At 39.7% G+C, this 23,129-nt stretch overlaps 1 protein-coding gene across 7 annotated transcripts in view; it reads right to left on the bottom strand.

Moving 5' to 3' along the window:
• The window catches only part of fto (FTO alpha-ketoglutarate dependent dioxygenase), a 310,743-nt gene that overhangs the window by 147,297 nt on the left and 140,317 nt on the right, over nt 1-23,129 (bottom strand). Inside the window, exon 9 of one of the 7 annotated variants that reach the window (XM_067997879.1) lies at nt 8,933-9,352. The exons of the other annotated variants lie outside the window; for them this stretch is intronic. Within the exon in view, the coding sequence (XP_067853980.1) occupies nt 9,337-9,352 (16 nt within the window). The 3' untranslated portion in view covers nt 8,933-9,336. Of the gene's footprint in view, nt 1-8,932; nt 9,353-23,129 lie in introns of those variants that run through there. 7 annotated transcript variants of the gene reach the window in all.

Below are 23,129 nucleotides of genomic sequence, written 5' to 3' on the forward strand. Positions count from 1 at the left end.
TACTTGCTTAAAAACTGTTAAACCTTTAACTTCTTCCAGTTCTGGCGAAAGGTCATCGACCTGAAACGTTAACTCTGTTTCGTTTTCTGACCTGCTGAGTATTTCTAGCATTTTCTGTTTTTATATTAGTAATCTGGCGTTGCATGTGTGGAGCATGTGAGCAGGGATATAAAGCTGAAAGAGATCGCAGAAGTTTGGTGGAGGGAGATATTGCATTAGTCAACAGCAGCATTTGTCAACAGTGGGCTAAGGCCTATTTATAGGCCTTGAGGAGATCAGAAAATGTCGCTGTTTTCACATTTTTGTGCTTCTTTGAATACTTGGATTGACCCTGGCCCATGGGTAGATTAGTAGTGGGTCTAGTGTACAAAAGGTTGAAAGATTGAAATCCACTGATACAAATAACAGCATTACCCTCAGAGAGGCCTGAATTGCACCTCAGAAAGTGAAAATATTGCAGGCCACTTAAAGTGAAATCAAATAAGCTCAAATTCCTACTAAAGGCCAAAATATTTCATGAACAAAACCATTTTTATTCACTGCAATATAGTCATGTTTATCAAATCCTCCAGTTAAAATTAAGACTTTTGGATGTTCTCATTTAAGGTCAGTTTTCACTTTTAAATCTCTGAGTTCAGGGCCGAATGCCCACAGAGATAAAGCTGAGTTTATGCAAAGGCCTGACCTGAGTCATTTTGGGTAGAGAAATACTTTACTCTTCTTTTAATTATGCTCTTAGCACCTGAGCTGACTTTAAATTTAGAACTTAAATTTTTCATTTATACTTGTCTCAAGGTCTCAGATAAAACCAAAGATAAGATGGGGCAAGTTTTACTCTGAAATCTGACTGGAGTAAAAAAGTTTAACAGGCTCAAAATTTATATCTATCTATATATCTTTCCATTATATATTTAAAATCTTACATCTACACGAACCTTCCTGTCCGTGCCACTTGATTTCCTGTTGTCATATTTTTCTCACCTTTTTTCATTATAAATTCCAATGTCCACATTTATAATGGAAAACACCTATGTAAACACATCACTGTGAATGGGCAATCTGGCTACCACATTCTCACAATTTTTCAAATGTTTTCTGGAAATTTTTTTCACCTGCCATTTTGTTCCCTCAGCAACTGAAATTTCTTAAGTCCAATAAAGGGGTTCAACCAAAGTAATAAATTTAAAAAGTGATATATTTCACAATAACATAACTACATTTATCCATTGAATTTATCCACTGAATTATGTTTTGTGTCTTTTAATGCCTTCATTACGTTTTTACTTGAAGGCTTCATCGTCTCACAAAAGCCTGGGCTTGGAGTTGAAAGTGAGGTTAATGGGTAGGTCAAAGAGGAAGAGGCATGAGTAGTAATGGGAGTGAGGGTGCAGTAGGTAGGACAATAGGACATAATGGGAGCGAGGGGGTGGGAGATTAACTAATAATATGTATATGTCATTTTGCCTAATATTCTTAATAAATATAAGCTTATTGATCTTTGCAGCAGCTAATACCAACTGGCACCATATTGTTATTGTCTTGCCAATTCCCCGTAGCATATGATAACACGATCTGGAGTGACTACTGTAAATGATGTACATCAACATACCAAAATGGACACAGGATCCTACAAGAACAAGAATAAAAACTTGCATTTATATAGCACCTTTAACATAGTAAAATGTCCCAAGATGCTTCACAGGAGCGTTATCGAGCAAAATTAGACACCAAGCCGCATAGGAGAGATTTGTTTAAATAAAATCTTTTTAAACAAATTTCTGCAATGATGAACTTTACTGAGTGAATGCTAGAGCTGAAACTGAGTTGGTGGTACAAACTGTTGCGGCAGGGTCAAAGGTTACAGGGTGGAGTCACTATTTACGCAGAGCCAAGGGTTGAGAGGAAACAACAGTAGGGAAATTGGTGTACAACATTTGTTTTCCAGTCACACCCTTCGCTGATCATCAACAAACATGTTTTTTAAACTATATGTAATGCCAATAATTCATATCCACGCATGTAAAGCCCAAACATTTTACAGCTAACATTTTGTATCACTGTAGCACCACTGTGACTGAACTCTACAGTGTGTTGGGTGATAATGTCATCAGTTGCCCACAATGCATTATGATTCTCAGCATACTGACCACTGTAACTGCACCCTCAAGCTTTTGCTTATCAAAGCTAGATGTTGAAAAGCAGCAAAAAATGTGGTACAGTAAGGAACAGAAGAAGAATTTCACATAGGAATGCAATAATAAAACAGCCTACAAAATATTTTAAGGCTACGTTTTACTACTGTTGGAACTGTGGCAGCTAAAGCCATATTTAATTAAACAAAGGAGACTTTGGTACTCTCTTAACACACGTAAAAGGAGAAAATCTTGAATTTGGAAACATTATCCCAATAAAAATAAGAACATCTGAGAATTGGATAGTATATTATAGAGGTGTATACCATATACAAAGACTATGTTTTTTTTAAAACTGAGAAACTGTGAAAGCCCATGTACCAGGAATTCTTTGCACAAGCCTCACTCCAAATGCACCTCTTTCTGGCCGCTGTCTACCTTCAGCTTAGAAATGAATACCACAATCTGATTCAAAAGAACAAAGAAGGGGCAGTCAACACTACTGGTAGTGTACTATAGACCCCCAAACAGTCAGAGGGAGATAGAGGCGCAAATATGTAGGCAAATTTCTGAGAAGTGCAAAAACAATAGGGCAGTAATAGTAGGGGATTTCAACTACCCGAATATTAACTGGGATACAAACAGTGTGAATGGTATAGAGGGCGCAGAATTTTTAAAATGAATACAGGAGAATTTTTTTAGTCAGTATATAGCAAGCCCAACGAGAGGTGGGGGGGGGCAGTTCTGGATTTAGTTCTAGGAAATTAAGAGGGGCAGGTGGAAGAAATAGCAGTGGGAGATCATTTTGGTGGTAGTGATCATAATGCAGTTAGTTTTAGCATAGTTATGGAAAAGGACAAAGGCAGAGCAGGAGTTAAAGTTTTCAATTGGGGAAAGGCCAATTTTACAAAACTGAGAAGTGATTTAACAGAAGTAAACTGGAAACAGCTACTTGAAGGTAAATTAGTGTCAGAGCAGTGAGAGACATTCAAAGGGGTGATTCAAGGGGTTCAGGGTAAACATGTTCCCACAAAGAAAAGGGTGGGGTTGCCAAATCTAGAGCCCCCTGGATGTCAAGAAGCATTCAGGGTAAGATAAGGCAGAAAAAGAAAGCCTATGATAGACAACAGGAACTCAATACTACGGAAAGCTTAGAGGAGTATACAAAGTGCAGGGGTGAAGTCAAAAGGAAATTAGGAAAGCAAAGAGAGGGCATGAAAAAATATTAGCAGGTAAAATCAAAGAAAACTCAAAGATGTTTTATAAATACATTAAGAGCAAGAGGATAACTAAGGAAAGAGTAGGGCCTATTAGAGACCAAAAAGGTAAACTATGTGTGGAGGCGGAAGATGTGGGTATGGTTCTTAATGAATACTTTGCATCTGTCTTCACATAGGAGAGGGATGATGCAGGGACTGAAGCTAAGGAGGAGGAGTGTGAAATATTGGATGGGATAAACATGGTGGGAGAGGAAGTATTAAGGGGATTAGCATCTTTGAAAGTGGGTAAATCACCAGGGCCGGATGAAATGTATCCCAGGCTGTTAAAAGAATCCAGGGTGGAAATAGTGGAGGCTTTAACACTCATTTTCCAAACTTCACTGGATACAAACGTAGTGCCGGAGGAGTGAAGGACTGCTAATGTCGTACCGTTGTTTAAAAAGCGAGCGATGGATAGACCGAGTAATTACGGGCCAGTCAGCCTAACCTCAGTGGTGGGCAAATTACTGGAATCAATTCTGAGGGACAGGGTAAACTGTCACATAGAAAGGCATGGATTAATCAAGGACAGTCAGCACAGATTTGTTAAGGGAGGTTGTGTCTGACTAACTTGATTGAATTTTTCAAGAAGGTGACAAGGAGGATCGATGAGGCAGGGCAATTGATGTAGTCTACATGAATTTTAGCAAGGCTTTTGACAAGGTCCCACATGGCAGGTTGGTCAAAAAAGTAAAGGCCCATGGGATCCAAGGGAATGTGGCAAATTGGATCCAAAATTGGCTCAGTGGCAGGAAGTAAAGGATAATGGTTGACGGGTGTTTTTGCGACTGGAAGGCTGTTTCCAGTGGGGTGCCGCAGGGTTCGGTACTAGGTCCTTTGCTTTTTGTGGTATACATTAATGATTTGGACTTAAACGTAGGGGGCAAAATTAAGAAATTTGCGGATAACACAAAGATAGGCCACGTGGTTGATAGTGAGGAGGAAAGCTGTAGACTGCAGGAAGATATCAATGGACTGGTCAGATGGGCAGAAAAGTGGCAAATGGAGTTCAATCCGGAGAAGTGTGAGGTGATGCATTTGGGGAGAGCAAACAAGGCAAGGCAATACACAATAAATGGGAGGATACTGAGAGGTGTAGAGGAAGTGAGAGACCTTGGAGTGCATGTCCACAGATCCCTGAAGGTAGCAGGACAGTTAGAGAAGGTGGTTAAGAAAGCATATGGAATGCTTTCCTTTATTAGACGAGGTATAGAATATAAAAGCAGGAATGTTATGCTGGAACTGTATAAAACACTAGTTAGGCCACAGCTTGAGTACTGCGTACAGTTCTGGTCACCACATTACAGGAAGGATGTAATTGCACTAGAGAAGGTGCAGAGGAGATTTACAAGGATGTTGCCAGGACTGGAAAATTTTAGCTATGATGACAGATTGGATAGGCTGGGGTTGTTTTCCTTGGAACAGAGGAGGCTGAGGGGTGATTTGATTGAGGTGTACAAAATTATGCGGGGCTTAGACAGAGTGGATAGGAAGGACCTATTTTCCTTAGCGGAAGGGTCAATAACCAGTGGGCATAGATTTAAAGCGATTGGTAGAAGGATTAGAGCAGAAATGAGGAAAAATGTTTTCACCCAGATGGTGATGGGGGTCTGGAGCTCACTGCCTGAGAGGGTGGTAGAGGCAGAAACCCTCAACTCACTTAAAAAATACCTGGATGTGTACCTGAAGAGCCGTGACCTCCAAGGCTACGGACCAAATGCGGGAAAGTGGGATTAGGCTGGATGGCTCGTTTCTCAGCCAGCGCGGACACGATGGGCCGAATGGCCTCCTTCTGTGCCGTAAATTTTCTACGATTCTATTTTCTATGATTTGTACTGGATGAAGCACTTCCATCTATTTACTCTGCACCATTTCCCTGCTGCCCTCATGTGTGTTTTCAGAGAATAACTGCCAGTGATTATTCTGTACAGCTTCAAGATTTATCCATCATCTTTTTAAAGTTAAAGCAATACTGTAATCCTACAACATGAGGTAAGAATATTTATTGAGATACTGGAGAATTAAAACTTTCGATTAAATTGTTCTTATCCTCTAGCAAGTAAAATGTTGATGTCATCTATTTTATCTAATTTCCATCCAAATTCATTAAGTAAAGAGAATAGCTTTTGTTGAAGGTAGCATTGACATTAAACCAAACATAGTCATTCCTAATAATGTAAGAGAGAACCAAGACTCACTTTCACTATCTTAAAGGTAAACCACAGATAATTTAAGTGGGAAACACTTAGATTCAGGTAAAATTAGCTTTCAAATGAAGCAATGTGTAATTCATGAAATATATTAAATACATTTTACAATTAACTTAAATGATAAAGCAGAATTGAAATATAAACTTTTAACAATTTTCATATAATATATAATGTGGCATCATATTATTGTAATCCTTGACTGTGCAATAAGTGTACAGGTATATATAAATGAAACAAATTGTACTATACTGTTTACAAAATGATGACTTTATAGTTTAGGGTGAAGTTGTAAACTATATATAAAAAAATCCTATGTCTGTGCCACTTCACTTCCTATTGTGATGTGTTTTTTCTGCTAGCTTTTCTATTATAAATTCCTAAATCCACTTTTATAATAGAAAGCGACTATATGAAAACAGTAATATGAAAACAGCAGAAACAATTAAAACAGACGATATGCTCCAACTTACCATGTGCAACATCACGGTGGCTGAGTACACTCCCTGTCAACATTTACCATTATAAATTCCCATGTCCACATTTAAATATGAAACTGCCTATGTAAACTTGTCATGCTGCTATTATACCCTCCTCGCCCACTGCCGGTGCTGCAGTGCCAATACTGGCAGGAAGGTGTAATTGCATTGTGCAAAGTTGACATAGCCAATAATGGAAAAATAAAAATAAGTATAGAATGTATGACTTTAAAATGAATCACATCTGTGCCCCAGGTCTAATTATCCTTTGGCATCTAACCCCACTTCACTAGGTCTTGACTTCCCATATGCAACACCACAGAAGATCAACTAATATATTATATATAGATGACACTAATATAACACAACATTTGAGACAAAAAAAAGTTATTCTGGTGACTCTTGGGCCAGAGAAAATGGAGCTTTGTGAGTGTATGCTTACACACATCCACATGCTTCTGTTTAAAATTTAAGTGGCGATTGGATGTTGATTTTGTTAGCAAGAGTCAAAGGGACAGTCAACCCTTCGCTAACATTTAAATGATAAGGAATGGCTGCTGCACTTGTATTAAACCAGTTTGAAGCTTAAGTAGCACAAGACCACTTCCTCACTGTGGTCTCATACAGCTTGCCAAAATTGCTTTGCAATGAAGCTCAATGTCTAGTTGAACTGTCAAAAATAAGAGCATGGGTCTAAAAATAGGTACACAGCTATTTTGAATGGTTGGGCCTCATTTCCATAACATTGGTGAAGGAGCAGCTCATTGATTGGAGAGGCACAAAAAACCTGACGGTTCTGGAATGAAGCCCAGCCAGTGCAGGCTGTTGAGATAATGAGGAAGTGGGGGGGATCCCGGAGGAAGGCTGTGGAGGGCTGGGCATCATGGGTATCAATTTTTGAAGAGCTTGGATGTGTATTAATGCTGCTCCTAATTTCTCAAAAATCACTTTTACACCTGAAACTTGCTTGTTTTTGAGGGCTACTGGTTAGGCTGCTCCACGCCTGGAACCACTGGGTGGAGCATGTGGTGCGAACTCCACCCATTGGTACTGAAAATTGCAAACGGGGTCCCATACTGATGTCGGACCTCAAATTGCATAGGCAATTAGGCACCCTCCTGTTTCGGGCAGGGGTGCCGGCCGTCCATTTTGAAGCCCGTCTGAAAATCGTGTCGGACAAGCCTCGGGCAACCAACGGGCAAGTGATTTTATTTTTTTGATTTTCAACTGACAACTGGGTCAAAATTCTGAAACTCCCTACCTAACAGCACAGTGGGAGTACCTTCATCACACGGACTGCAGCGGTTCAAGAAGGCGGCTCACCACCACCTTCTCAAGGGCAATTATGGATGGGCAATAAATGCTGGCCTTGCCAGCGACGCCCACTTCCCATGAATGAATAAAAAAAGACTGCCCTGTTCTCCAGTGTAGACATGGCAGCAGCAGCTAAAAATGACCTCTAGTGAGTTCCTGATTTCAGTCAATCTGCTGGGGTACACACTAAGTGAGTGCAGACTAAGCACTTTCTGTTCAGAAATTTGCAATATGTCACTTGAAGTGTGACCGACAGGAATGCAGACTGGATGTACTGTTTTTATATTACTAGCAGAATATCTGGGACATTGTTCACAGTAAGCTGGATGATATACCATTTTATAAGAACATGGGTCTAACACCACATAATACACAATGGGCTGGATTTTGCTCTGAAAATAACGGTGAGGCTAACAGGGCTCACCGTTATTTCAGTGCATCTGGTGCTGCACATGCGCAGTTAAACACGGAAATCCGGAAGCTCCTTTATCAGATGCCCTGCTCCTCCGTAAACTTTGCGAGAACTTCATCTCACCGGCTGACTCACTGTTAAAATGAATGCAACAGCGTGAAGTTGTTCTGCTGCCCTGATGGAAACAAAGTAATCTCGCCAAAAAAAGGTACGACAAGTGTTTTAAGTCTAAGCAAACTTTTAATTTTTTTCATAAAATATACTTTATTCGGCACGTTAAGTCTTAATAACTGCCAAACAACCTCTGTGGCACTGAAAATTTACTTTTACAAGTGTGGAGTCTCATTCCTTCACATTTTAATTGGTGTTGGACATATATAAAAAAATTTTTTTTAACTTTTTCTTTCTGTCTCTTTTATCTATCTTTTAATTCAATATTTCTTACCCCTGTCTATTTTGCTTTCTGTACCTGATTTGACATTGAATTTACTATTCCAACTTGCACTTCCTGGTTCTGACTCTGCATGGCTTATTACCATGCTTCAATTTGATTGGATAAGGGGATAGACAGTTGCTTGTCCAATTCACACAGGTCCTAGATGCCCTGTAGAGGGCGCCACATTGGATTGCGCTCCCGATGAGAGGGACTTGCCCTGTAAAAGCCCATGAAAAGTCTACGGGCAAGTGCAAGTCTAACAAACAGCAGGCGACGTTCGTTTGCCGCTCAGAACAAAATCCGACCCTATATATTATTCTGCTAAGGTGGAGCTGTATTGCTTTAAAGTCTAAATGTTGTTAAGTAAACACTGGTTTAGGTCAGTCAGAGTTTAATTGTTGTTTTGTCAGAAAACTCTGCAGACTGGAATATGCTCGCCAGTTCCAGGCTATAGTTCAGAAGCACCCAGAATTTTAAGACTGTTTTGCATCGGTAACAAAATGTGATGTTTAGTTTGTGTAACGATTAAAAAGCTAATGTTATCATGAAACACCTTTTCAAAACAGAAAAATTACAAAGAACCATTAAAAATCTTTGTCTTTTTGTTCCTCTTTTTGCTGTTTTTTTTAATACATACTTGTGTTTAAGCAGAATAAGATGATGTCAACACAGCAAAGGGAGACAAAAAATATCTTAGGGTAAAAAGTATTTATTTTATAGGTTTAACATGATTCAGAGGCACAATGGTGAAACACTCCCTCACACTTTTGTGGTTTAGATCAAAATGTACACCCTTTAGAAAAAAAAATTCAATGCGCACTGCAAACATTTCAGCTAAAACATTTACTGTTTACACAGAGATTATGTGTAAATAGCATTTGTGAATATTGGTCCAGGTCCATAGTTCAGCAAATCAGGCATCAGCTGGCTAGGTATAGAGACGTCAGGAATAAGCTCCTCCTGCACTGAAGAAATGGAAGGGTGCTCACATGCAAACTGTGCTGGAGTCCCCCTGCTGGCTGAACTAGTGAATGTAAAGTGACGACCCTCAAGTGAGAGGTACCAGTTTACGTAACAGGATGTCTGCATTGACCCCATCAATAGAGGGTGGGTCTGAAACAGAAGATAAGTAAGTGAGGGTGCAGTACAATATGAATTGACACTGGCATTATTCACTACAATCCTACTCTTTAGGAGCCATAGACTCATTTCTTAAAAATAATAAGAGTGAAGCAAAAATGTTGATATCGACCAATTATATTTTAATTGGTCATCTATCTGCCCTGTTCTTATGCACATTCTCTTTGAATAATAATTTATTTATAGTTATTATATTTGCTTATATCTTGTTGAACATTTTGCACTCATTACTGCTGATGATGACAAGCATCGGCTGCATGTCACTATGTGCAATGAGTGACCTGTTAAATAAAATACTTATTGCAAAAACTTTTTTAATTTGGTGTAAATAAAGGCTATCTGAAGGTGGTATTGATTGTAGTGTTTGAGTGATTTATTTCAAAGGAGTTAATCTGAAGCTGATGTAATGCTGCTTACAGGGACCGCCAGTAATCAACAGCAACAGTCAAGAGATTAGTTTGATATAATTAATTTTTATGAAGCTCTGCTTTGAAATCAATAAATATGAATAAATATTTTGGTTAATTTTTTTTTTGTAAATCAAAAACTTATGACCGACAGTCATGGGGCAGTCAGAGTGGGGGCAATTTTAACTTGGCCAAATAAATGTTAACGAGGCGCTCAAGGTCTCATAATGGGGTTGGTAGATTTACCTCCCCGTTAACACCAACGTTATGACTGCTGCCATTTTTAAAGGGGCCCACTGCTGAGCGACTGAAGCGCCCACCTATTTCAGGCAGCTGGCTCTTTTAAGGTGCAAGTCAGGGCCCTATGACGTACATAGGATCCCAGCTGCCATACTGGGAGACAATTGGGCGAAGTATGCGCCATGCATGCTTCATCCAGTTTTATTGGTGGTACAGCCGAAATGGGGCAAAAAAGATAAGTTTAAAATGATTTTTATGGAGCCAGGAGGAGCAGGAAAGTTCCTCCAAGCCCCACAAAAATAATCCCAGTCGCTGCCGCCCGAGCTCGCCCTCCATGATTGTGATCCCGTCCCCCCGCCAAGCATTCACCTCGCTGACCACCGAGCGGCGTCTGGGCTGCTCGATATTGCGCTGTCCCGAATTGCAACGGGGTGTTTATTTGGGGCAGGGAGCTCACCGGTTCTATTTAAATACGGCCCGGGCCTCGAAATGGCACCAGCTTCCTCTGCGGGCAAACAGCCGGCGTGTTCTGCCGGTCGGCCACCTGAAAATTAAACCCTACCTCAGTGAGTCTAGCGCTGATGCCATCTACGCGGTGCTAAACCTCACTATCTTCATAACGTGCAGACCTATGACCTATGCAGGATCTGAGCCTGCACTTGGCATGCTGTGCATCTGTACAGGCTCGTACCCTCCGTAGAGTAGCATGCAAGCATTATAAGATTTATAACAACCTTTCATGTGAGATACACACTTCAACAAACCACAGCCACGAACCTCCCAGTGCAGGCAGCTCATCTCCAAAATTGAAAATGAACTCTTTCACTATCTGATTATTTTTCCAACTAGAGTTGGAATAACCAATGTGTCTTACAGAGGACATCTAGGCTGTACTTTCCATATCAAGGAGTAAAATTTAAATAATTTAATAATTCTTTTCCTCATTCAAACAAATTCTTAGTATGTATAGACTGTAACCATTAAGACACAACATTCAGAAAGGCCTGCCCATGTATTAATCCAATTATTCAAATATCAGTTACAACTGTCAATTACTGATTCCCATAGTTCAGCAAAAGTGTTAAAAATTAAAACTGTTTTAGTCCATTTAGTCTATTTGCCTTTTTAATGTAAAAAGCATAGTGTTGACAAAAAGTTTGGGGATTTAACAAGCAACACAGATGAACTCCGGCTGCTGTGCTATATACATAATTTACTGCAGAAATTTCTACACTATTTAAAAATTTACTAAAGTATGTATCTCTAAAATGCTAATTCCAAAGGCAATATCCTGGTAGCTGTCGCTATCAGTTGGGAGAATTCAGTTATGTACAAACTGTACACTGCTGAATGTGGAAAGGGAAAGTTAATAGAATCAGAGAAAATAACTCTGTCCCTAGCACAAAGCCCCCAGCCTCAGACAAACTGACAGCACTGAATCCCAACAACATCTAACATGCTCTTCCTGTGGAGAAGACAGCCTGTTCTCAGAGTCTTAATTACATCCCAGCTGACTGCCCAGCTTTGCTAGAACAGGCAACAAACGACGCACCTTCACCAGCAATATGGTCTGTTAACTGACTCCTACTCAACAGAAAGAAAATTTCACAATGAGCAGAGGAAAACGAGTGAGCAGAGAGGGTAAACAGTAATCAGGAGTGTGAGAAACATCTCCTCCCAGAATCCTTCAAGTCTGGCAAGCTGTAGAATGAAACAAACTAGCTGGACTAAAATTTTAAATAAACTCTTCAAGTGCAAAGTGCCTCACCAAGGACTATTGTTCTGACATGAGCCAGTCTGTCTATTAATAAAGGAGGCAAGAGAAGCACCAAACTGCTTAGGCCATTATAATTAAAGACTAACAGCATGCCACAGTCTGCATTTGCAAATGGTATCATATGTATTCCAGACCATTTGTCAGGATATGAGAGTTACTTAACTCTCTAAGGCCTATACGGCAATCTAGTCCAATGCATGGCAAGGACAGAATTTGAAATTTATTGGAAAGAAAATCAATGAGGACAGGCTCATGGGTTGTATAATTTCATCTTGTGATTTTACAGGAAACTACTTTGCTTCAAAGATGAAACATTAAACTTAGTGCAAAGGGAGTTAAAAACCCTAATTTTAATAAAATGTATTTAAATAATATGATACCCCAATAACCTAATATTGCAGAGAGTTCCCTGATGAGGTCATGTTAGTCCTGTCTCATACGTGTGGTTGTAAGATTGAGTCCAATCGCTTGAACTCTTGATCATTGTTCTTTGAATAGGTTAAACATTATTGACTATTAACTAACCTCCCAGGAGGGATTGTTCTGTTGAGTTAGGTAGGGCGTTCTACTTAGGGTGGAGCCAAAGATTCTGTCCCTCTCATCCTATAATGAACACATCTAAGTGGGCTAAGACATGGGGCAAAGTAACATCAAAAGTCTGTTTGTCTCCCTCTCCAGTGGAGAAAGGGTAGTGTACAGCTATGATAGGGCAGATGGGGGCATTCAAAAAGGGAAACGGTAATAAATTTGCCAAAATTAAATGACTTATGATACTTTGATCACATACACATCATATATTTTCTACTCATTATCAAACACTACAATGTACAGTTGTTTGTCATCTATTTTAGAATATGCAGTAAAAATAATTGCATTACAACTGCTGTGTCATGGCGACTAGACCGCTAATAGGGTTAAATTATTGTTAATAAATGTACATAATGATTATAATTATAAAATATACATTATATGATGATCTTTCTGTAATCTGCTTTTAATCATAGTTTAGCTCTTCTGCTTTCTACGGTGAAATGAAGAGTTTATTAAACCTTGTAACCTTCAAACAGCTGATGATTTATTTGCTTCTGGAAAGCCAGAGCAATCTCTTTCTTTATTACCGGTACTACTTTTGAATATATTGCATGTCATAAGGAAATTTTACCTCAGGGCTATGAAGCCAAAGTTTAATCTTCATCTTAATGATGAGATCCTATGTGTGCCATAATTATTTGTAATAGCCCTAGAAGCAGCCAAGGAATGTACTTACTGCTGAATTGAATCTCCTCCACTGGAAAGTGTGAACATTAAAACTAGACAATTGGGTGTTGTTAGAGGTGGAAGGCAATAATAATTAGGATGGCAATTAGATTAGCATTCCATTCTAAGTTCATATTGAAGAGTTCAGCTGTTATATAAAGGGTATCCCTTAAGCCAAGTGAGTTAAATAACTTACCTTGTCCAAGAAGGGAAAGCACTGAATCCAAATAAAAATATCTTATTTACTACAGTAGCTATTTAATAGGCCCTGTATTAATAAGAATGAATGTTTAAAGGGAGCATTAATTCATTTCTCTGGCAAATTAGGTGTTTACTTGAAGGTGAACATTACTGTGATGTAATCTTCATAAAACACTTAATCCCTTGTGTTATAGTGAGAGCTTTGAGCCAACTTACACAAATATCAGTGTAAACATGCAGTGAAAATCATAGTATAAGACTGTCAAAAATCAGTCCACGCAAGCCATGCCACCTCTATTCAGATCCACCCTAAGTAGTGGTCCAGCAATGGATTCACACTGTGTTAGTTCTAGTCTGATATCTGGAGCTGACAGAAAGCCCCAAAACCCAACGAAAGTCACGTTGTTGCAATGGCACAATGTAGGGCTACTCTGTACCTAACTAATGGCGTCAGTCTGACCCTAAGGCCAGAAGATGGTTTTCCAGACTACAAAATCACAAGGACTGGGTGCTCTAGCTTCCTCTGAGACTCAAACTACCATTAAGCATGCTCAGCAGTGCTGTGTTTCAGAGGAGGCTGCACCACCTGATTCTGTGCGGCCTACGAAATTCACTGGCATGAGTAGGCCAGCATTATTCAAGGCACCTCACTCACACCAGCAGGTGACAAAGGCATTATCACATCCTTGTGTCTCACACAGCCTTTCTCCAAACAGTAAATCTATTAAACAGCTGCCAACATTTTGAGAGACAGGTCAAGTTCTGCTGATGTCTCTCCTGGGTCCCCTAAGGAAGCGTTTGCAATGGGAACAGGGGTTTGCCATCTTTTTCATTTCTACAAGCTGAGCACCACTGTGATCCACACACTTAATAGGAACAAGTCGATAAAATTATATTTTGTACAAGGGTCTCTCAGTAAGATGCCTCCACTGGATCTGGTTTATGTGGGGGGAAATGTAGGAAATTTTGGGAGCAAGAAATGATCCAATAAATTTCCACTTTTGGATTAATTTCAATTCCATTTTCTTGCCTTCACAACACATTACTCAATCTCATCTTTTGCCAGAAATACATCCAATTGTCTTTTGAGCCCATTTATTCCACTTGTGTCAAAGGTCTCCCAGGATAACATATTTCAAATGTCTATGGTTCTTTCTGTAAAATAGTTCTGCCTGATTTCCCATGTACCCTAAGTTTTCAATTTTATTTAAATTATGATCCCTAGTTTTTAAAACCTTCATCATTCTGAACAATTTCTCTGGATATCTTTAACAATCACCTTCAGGATTTTGAAAACTTTTGACAGGTCTTCTTTGACCACAGAAAATAGTTTAACTTGGTTAACAGGTACAGGTCATAATCTTCCAAACATCCTTAGATACAGGGGTGGTGCCAGAGGACTGGAGAATTGCAAATGTTGCACCCTTGTTCAAAAAAAGGTGTTAGGATAAACACAATAACTATAGGCCGGTCAGTTTAACCTCGTGGTGGTGGGGAAACTTTTAGAAACGATAATCCGGGACAGAATTAGCAGTCACTTGGACAAGTGTGGCTTGATTAGGGAAAGCCAGCACGGATTTGTTAAAAGCAAATCGTGTTGATAGAGTTTTTGATGAGGTAACAGGGAAGGTCGATGAGGGCAATGCAGATGATGTGGTGTATATGGACTTTCAAAAGGCGTTTGATAAAGCGCCACATAATAGGCTTGTCGTCAAGATTGCGGCCCATAAAGGGGGCAGTAGCAGCGTGGATACAGAATTGATTAAGTAACAGGAAGCAGAGTAGTGGTGAACGGTTGCTTTTCGGACTGGAGGGAGGTGTACAGTGGTGTTCTTCAGGGGTTGGAAGGGTAGTGAACAGTAAGGAGGAGAGCGATAGACTTCAAGAGGATATAGACAGGCTGGTGGCATGGGCGGACACGTGGCAGGTGAAATTTAACGCAGAAAAATGCGAGGTGATACATTTCCATAGGAAGAATGAGGAGAGGCAATAAAAACTAGAGGGCACAATTCTAAAAGGGGTACAGGAACAGAGAGATCTGGGGGTATATGTACACAAATCGTTGAAGGTGGCAGGGCAGGTTGAGAAAGCAGTTAAAAAAGCATACGGGGTCCTGGGCTTTATAAATAGAGTTTTTGATGAGGTAACAGGGAAGGTCGATGAGGGCAATGCAGATGATGTGGTGTTCACCGTTCACCAACATTTACCTGAGGAAGGAGGAAGCCTCCGAAAGCTTGTGAATTTAAAATAAAATTGCTGGACTATAACTTGGTGTTGTAAAATTGTTTACAATTTATAAATAGAGGCATAGCGTACAAAAGCAAGGAAGTCATGAAGAACCTTTATAAAACACTGGTTCGGCCACAACTGGAGTATTGTGTCCAGTTCTGCACATCGCACCTTAGAGAGGGTGCAGAAGAGATTTGCTAGAATGATGCCAGGGATGAGGGACTTTAGTTATGTGGATAGACTGGAGAAGCTGGGGTTGTTCTCCTTGGAACAGAGAAGGTTGTGAGAAGATTTGATAGAGGTATTCAAAATCATGAAGGGTCTAGACAGATTAGATAGAGAGAAATTGTTCTCATTGGCGGAAGGGTCAAGAACCAGAGGACATAGATTTAAGGTGATTAGCAAAAGAACCAAAGGTGACATAAGGAAAAACTTTTTTACACAGCGAGTGGTTAGGATCTGGAATGCACTGCCAGAGTGGGTGGTGGAGGCAGATTCAATCATGGCCTTCAAAAGGGAACTGCATAAGTACTTGAAAGGAAAAAAATTGCAGGGCTACAGGGAAAGGGTGGGGGAATGGGACTAGCTGGATTGCTCTTACATAGACCCAACACGGACTTGATGGGCCGAGTGGCCTCCTTCTGTGCTGTATCTTTTCTATGATTCTAAATTCTTTAACTTTTCCTTATAAATGTTTAAGTTGTGATATCATCTTAGTTGGTTATGTTATTCTGCACATTATCAATGTCTGTAATATACTTCCAATGGTTTGGTGAACAGTAATGCACAAAAAATCCAGATAGGGTCCAACCAGTGATTTATATAATAATATCACTTCTCTTGATCTGTATTATTCTGCTAATACAATATAGCACCTTGTTTGCCTTTTTACTGTAAACATGCAACAGCCTAATGATTTCAATGACCTCAAATCCCTTTCCTGATCAGTACATGACAGACTTTTCCTTCAACATGTACTCTTAATCCGAGTCCGCTGCTTCAAAACCAACTATTTTATATTTATCTGCATTAAACTGTATTTGTCATTGACTGGCCCAGTCAAAAATTCCAGTCCTTCTAAAGATGGTTGTGTTATTGATCATATATTGCTATGCCTTTAAATTTAGTATCATTTGCAAGCTTGGGGACTTTAGTGTCTTTGCGCCATAGGACGTTTTACTATGTTAAAGGTGCTATATAAATGCAAGTTGTTGTTGTTGCTGCTGTTGTTTATCCTGTCACTCAAGTCATTTATATATACTAGGTGATCTCCCGTGGCATTGCATCTGGACAATCTCCGGTCTGGAGCAACTGATGCTTAGCTGCCAAGACAGATCAATGTTTAATCTGCCCTGTCCATTTAAGGTCACTGCTCAGATACTCCCTGTGGAGAAGTGATCTAAATAGGTATACCCCAACATCAATTAGAGGCAATTGTTGAGGCATATCTTTGTAAATTGGTAGCTGCTTGTAAGTCCCTAGCTTCTGCCCTTAGGGAGAGGCCCGGTTATCAAGATCAAAAAAATTACTGCTGTTCTTTTTTACTTTTGACACTTTGAAGTGCGACTAGATGCATGACTTTTGCAAACATAAAATAATAAACAGGAGACACCCCAAGACTGAGCCATGGGTCTGGGAGAGTAAAAAGTGCAGAACTTAAATATACACGGTGGGGTGGAATTTTAGCCCAAGCTGCCGGGTGGGAAAAGGGCAGGTTCATTTCGAATATCTAATTTTACTCTCCACTGACTTCAAAAAAGGAAGATTCTGATTTTCCAAAAATATCTACAACATTGGAAGATTTAGTATAGTGACAAGTTTGATTAGAATTGTACTGCTACTAAGTTATTTCATTGTAACAATCCACAACACTAAATTCAATTTGGAGTATGCAAAATTATCTGCATATTCTAAATTCTACTTAGCACCGTGGATTATTAGAATGAAAGGTTTGAGTGGTGCATTGCTATGAAGAGGATAGAAGCAGTTCTAAAGTGACACCAGAAGCAATATGTTTACTTTATGGTGAACACAAGCCTTGGAACTGTCTGGCAATGCAAACTGTAGCAATGCAGCAGTGTTCTCAGGAAACAAATTGAAGTTGCTTTTACATAAGAGGAGTGCAGCTGATGACAGACATACTTACTGGTCTCTCTCTCTAGGTTGCATGTTAATGTAAATAAGTTGACCATCAAAATTGTGGGCCTATAAACCTACCACTGGATTGAGGTTCTGATGAAGAATGCATACCCAAAAACATAACCTGTCTTTTCTCTTTATAGATGCTGACTGACCTGATGTGTATTTCCAGCATTTTCTGTTTTAATGCTGGATTAAGGCCACCAGCTGCAGGAATGTAAATATGGGGAGCAGTTCCAGCACGGTCCAAATTACATATTCCCTTACAGTGCAAAACACTTCCATGTAATAATAATCTTACAAGGAATGATCAAATGGTTTCCCAATAACATAAAAATGAAGTTATTATTTACTTCTAAATATCTTCTGGTAGGTTTGTATTTAAATAGCAGATGGAAGTATCAACTTGACTAAGTTAGTAGCACTTTCACCTGAGTCAGAAGGTTTTAGATTCAAGCTCCACACATAATCTAGGCCAATGCGTTAGTACAGTGCTGAGGGAATGCTGTATTACTGGAGGTGCCATGTTTCAGATGAGACGTTAAACCAAGGCACAGTTTGCCTGTTCCAGTGATTCAGGTGGACAGTAAAGATTCCATGGCACTATCTAAAGAACATGGAGTTCTCTCGGTGCCCTGGCTTACATTCTTCCCTCAACCAACACCACCAGAAAAATAGATTAAATGACCATATACCTCACTGTCTTTGTGAGATCTTGTTGCACACAAAATACATGCCTGATTTTACTGCATAAAAGTCACTGCTCTTCAAAAGTAATTAAATGTGTATAAAGCATTTTGAGACATTTCTGTGAGATGTGATATAAATACAAATATTTCTTGCTATTTTGTTGTTCTGAAATAGAATTCTCTCGTTCTTGCAAATGGAGACTGGCATCCGACACCAAAGTAAAAAGGGAGGGGGTTGCTCCCCTCTCTCTCTTGACAGGAAGAAAAACAACCTATAATGTAAAATCACCATAAAAATGGTTGTACACACCCTTGGCTCCAATGGGTAACTGTTTCCAATGACCTCAGCATTTTTCCCCAGGTCATATAGCCTGGGAGAAAATCATTTCAACTTCTCTCACCATGTGAGGCTATTTCCTTCCCAGACAATTCTAGTGACTCCAAAATGCATTGAAACTAAGCTATGAATATTAATTCATCCATGCTAGCCTTAGTCCTACCCAATATTTTTATCCTATGATAGATGCTATTGCACTCAGAACAGACAAAAGCATTATAAGTAACATTTAGTTTACAGTATTTAACTGTGGCAACCCAATGAGAAGTAATAGCTCATTTATATTGCTTGCATATAGAAAACAGAATGCCAACACTTCTTTGACAGAATATTGGCTGGAGTTCCAGAACTGCCACGCTATTCTTTATGATTAAGGTGTTAAGATCTTTAGTAGGGCAGCTTTGGCTTTAGTCCTTAGCTTAACATCTTCTTTAAAGCACAGTACCCTTGTGACATGCATCGTTTTTCATCAGCAGGGGGTGGGAGGCACACTACTGCTTTAATTTCTTGCAATGCAGATATGGAATAGAACTTTCTGGAAAATGTTGGTTCAAAGCATATTTTTTTACTTCTCCTTCGTTTTTCCCCCTATCCCTCCTTCCATGTGGTCTTTATTTATGTGTGAGGCAAAACTCTGCTAAATGTTTTATAATATAGTCTTACAGTACAGTTGTAGAGCATAAGCTGGCCAGTGAACAGTCCAAAGCTTTATTTCTTGAAAATACATTAGTCACATGTGGAAAAAGGATCTTTGAAATGTATTTTCAGTTTTTAAGTGTGGTAGATTCTTCTAAAAATATTGTTTTGATACAAACCATCTTTTTATTTTTTTATTCCCATTCGTCTCCTATCGGGAGCCAGTCCATAATTTGCTGAAAGGGCTGCATTGGAATAACATTCTGTACCTCTGTGTGGGAAAGCCTCCTCATTAGCCTGGACCCCACTATTAAACTCCAAAGTCATTGTCTCCCAGACAGTCAATGATCTTATCGCTTCCAAATCTTGTAATCCCTAATATGAATCTGCAGATTTTCTCTGATGAATTTTAGAAATCTGAAAAGGTTTTACTGAGGAGGTGACACTTCAAATTGTATTTAAAAAATGTTAAATAATTATTAAGAATGGAGAAATTATAAAGTACAAGTATTATTAGTATAATTAAGTCAAAATGATAACTCAAAATCTAAAAATGTTTTACTGAGGAGATGAAAGGCCTAAAATAGGAAGTTCCATTAAAAAAAAAGTTTTTTTTTCTGGATGTCAGCCTTAGCAAATCTACCAGGTTTACTTTGGGGTTGGTGCTGGTTGTACGAGATCCACACCTCAGGAACCTATGGCAAAAACACTCCACTGGCATCAATATAAAAGCAGTTTCTGTTTGCACACTTCATTCTCCTGCCTGAATTACTTTGTGGAGGATGGGGAAAGAACTGGGGAAGATAACATGCAGAAAGAAAAAAAAAATCACCTCCGTAATAGTTAAAACTGCTGGGGTAAAAGATAAAATGATCATAGATCCTTTTTCATTGTATTTGTCTCAGCTTTTCAATAATATATCATTTTTCACTAACTCCATATATAGGCAATCGATCACCTCTTTAAATTATTCGTCCTCTCAAATTGTACTGCAGCCTTCCTAGTTCTCCATTAGTGCCTCATCTGTCACACGACTCTATTGTTTTGTACCATTTTGACTCTCTCAAACATACTAGTAATCCTTGTACTTTCTAATTTCTCTTTTCTCAATAATTAAAAACACCTCTTCGACATACTATTTTAGGTTTCATCTGCTCAGTAAATCATCTTCAGATTTCTAAAATATATTTTCTCCAGTCATCAGTATAATAATTTTGAGAACTGAATTTAGTTTTTATCTTTTTCAAACTTCCTTACGGATAAGTCATTATTAAATCTACATTTTTTTCCTAATTCTTATTGGCATTTCATGAAAAATCCAGTTGCTGCATTGACAATGTATTGCCCTTCTATTTGAAGCCCTGTCCCATCAGCTGCTCTCAAGGGCCCATTGCCTCCAAATCCTGTCTGGCCATATCCACCCAGCAATATCTTGGATGTCCTCTTGGTCTTTTCTCTCCAGCTGGTATCACGAGAGTTTGAGATGTATTTTGCTGTCAGTCATCCAAACATCACAGAACCCACGTGAGCAGTTTTCTGCGGAAGCTGGTGCTCTCAATTGATTGCATGCTGAGCCATTTCGCTGAATGGTGCTGTCCTATGGTGGTCCCAGAGCAAGATGTCCAGCCTGTAGTGCATATGCTAGTTCTGGAGAGCCTCCAACCACTGCTGCTTTTTCTTTGTAAAGGGGCAAATCTGAATGCCATTCACCAAGCTTGATTAGATGATGACTGTGTGCATCTTTGGCTTTAGCTGCTCCATTGATTCCTAAGCTTGCTGAAAATATTACCAACCTTCTTGAATCTGCCTTTAACATCTGCTGTGTAATTGGTGGTAACTCTGTATCCTTGGTATCAGAACCTGTTTACTTGTTCCACATGCTGCTTTTAGATAATTTTGGCATCCACCTTTTAATACCCTGGCCTACTTGTGCTGAGTATTACAGACCATCATCTCCACATATCTGCTTCTTCCTCTTGGTCAGTGGCTAAGCTTCAGCGGCTCACCAAAAGTAGCTTTGGGGCACTCCCCAAAGGCTGAGTAAATATATCCAGTGAGTCTCTGAGACATATAGATCAAAAAAATCCTCGATTTGATCCCCATTGTGTGCTGACTTAGCTGATCTTAGCTGGAAAGCAATAAGCATGCTGTAGTGATGTCAGCAACTCTAGTTTAGAGAATTGCTATGCAGTGACCCTACTGGGGATGTGTGTGTGCGTGTGCGCTAGATCCCTCATTAACAGATCAGGCTAGCCTGTGATGCCCCCACTCAGCAACAGCCCATCAATAATCTCTGTCAAGTCTCACACATGAATACTAGCCACTTGGCATCAGAGGGCAAGCTATTCCTGTGGAATCCCAACCAGCAAGGAATCAGTGCACTTGGGGGAAGAGAAAAGAAATATTGGTTAAAAACAAGTGGTCTTAGTTTCATTTCCCCTTCACAAATAATGTTTTGTTGTCTGCTTTCATCAGGGTAAAAATCCTAACGTATTGTCTTATGAGATTTTCTCTTAGTTGACCCTATAGTATAAGCCTTCTCGTTGGGACAATACTAATTTTTTGTTACATCATCATTAATGAAAATATTCCGAGTGGACAAATGCATCATGTGATGGTGTAATGAGATGGGAAGGTCCCAGATTCAAACCCTTATCTGTGCTCAGTTAGCGAATTTCAGCCACGGTGCCACTGTGCACTACAACTGGTTTCAATATCACCAGACTGAGGAACAGAAAATTTAGCCAGGATTCCCACATATATTCCAGCATAAGTAACTGCCTTTTGGAATAGTGAGGAGAAAATCTGATGGTAAAATTACAATGCTTCAGACGAGCTATCTCAGTCATTTAATTAAAATATGTGTTAATAGTTTTTTTTCAAATGTACAATTGTAATGTTTTGCCTTCAAGCTCATGTTATATTTAATAAAATATATTTCCAAATATAACTAACCAAAAACCTATTATGTTGGGGCTATGGTCAGCATCACATCATGTTAATGTACCAATACATAGCGCTACGCAATATTAAAACATGTATCAGTGTACATGTTCCCTCAACCTCCTCATTGTGAAGATTGATGAGCAGGTATCAGGCAGGTGTTTAAAAGGATGGAGGGAAAAGTGGCTCACTAAAGCTGATAACAGCAATTCATAACAGCAATCTTGATGGATAGGCTACAATTCTAATAGATGAGATTTGCATCTATTGGAGGGAGGTGATGGACAGACATGTCTCTGCATTCCTATACCAATCAAGCAAAGGCTATGGGCCCCGACAACATCCCAGCTGTAGTGCTGAAGACTTGTGCTCCAGAACTAGCTGCGCCTCTAGCCAAGCTGTTCCAGTACAGCTACAACACTGGCATCTACCCAACAATGTGGAAAATTGCCCAGGTATGTCCTGTCCACAAAAAGCAGGACAAATCCAATCCGGCCAATTACCGCCCCATCAGTCTACTCTCAATCATCAGCAAAGTGATGGAAGGTGTCGTCGACAGTGCTATCAAGTGGCACTTATTCACAAATAACCTGCTCACCGATGCTCAGTTTGGGTTCCGCCAGGACCACTCGGCTCCAGACCTCATTACAGCCTTGGTCCAAACATGGACAAAAGAGCTGAATTCCAGAGGTGAGGTGAGAGTGACTGCCCTTGACATCAAGGCAGCATTTGACCGAGTGTGGCACCAAGGAGCCCTTGTAAAATTGAAGTCAATGGGAATCAGGGGGAAAGCTCTCCAGTGGCTGGAGTCATACCGAGCACAAAGGAAGATGGTAGTGGTTGTTGGAGGCCAATCATCTCAGCCCCAGGGCACTGCTGCAGGAGTTCCTCAGGG

The sequence above is a fragment of the Heptranchias perlo genome, chromosome 16 (assembly GCF_035084215.1).
Source record: "Heptranchias perlo isolate sHepPer1 chromosome 16, sHepPer1.hap1, whole genome shotgun sequence".
Lineage (NCBI taxonomy): Eukaryota > Metazoa > Chordata > Chondrichthyes > Hexanchiformes > Hexanchidae > Heptranchias > Heptranchias perlo.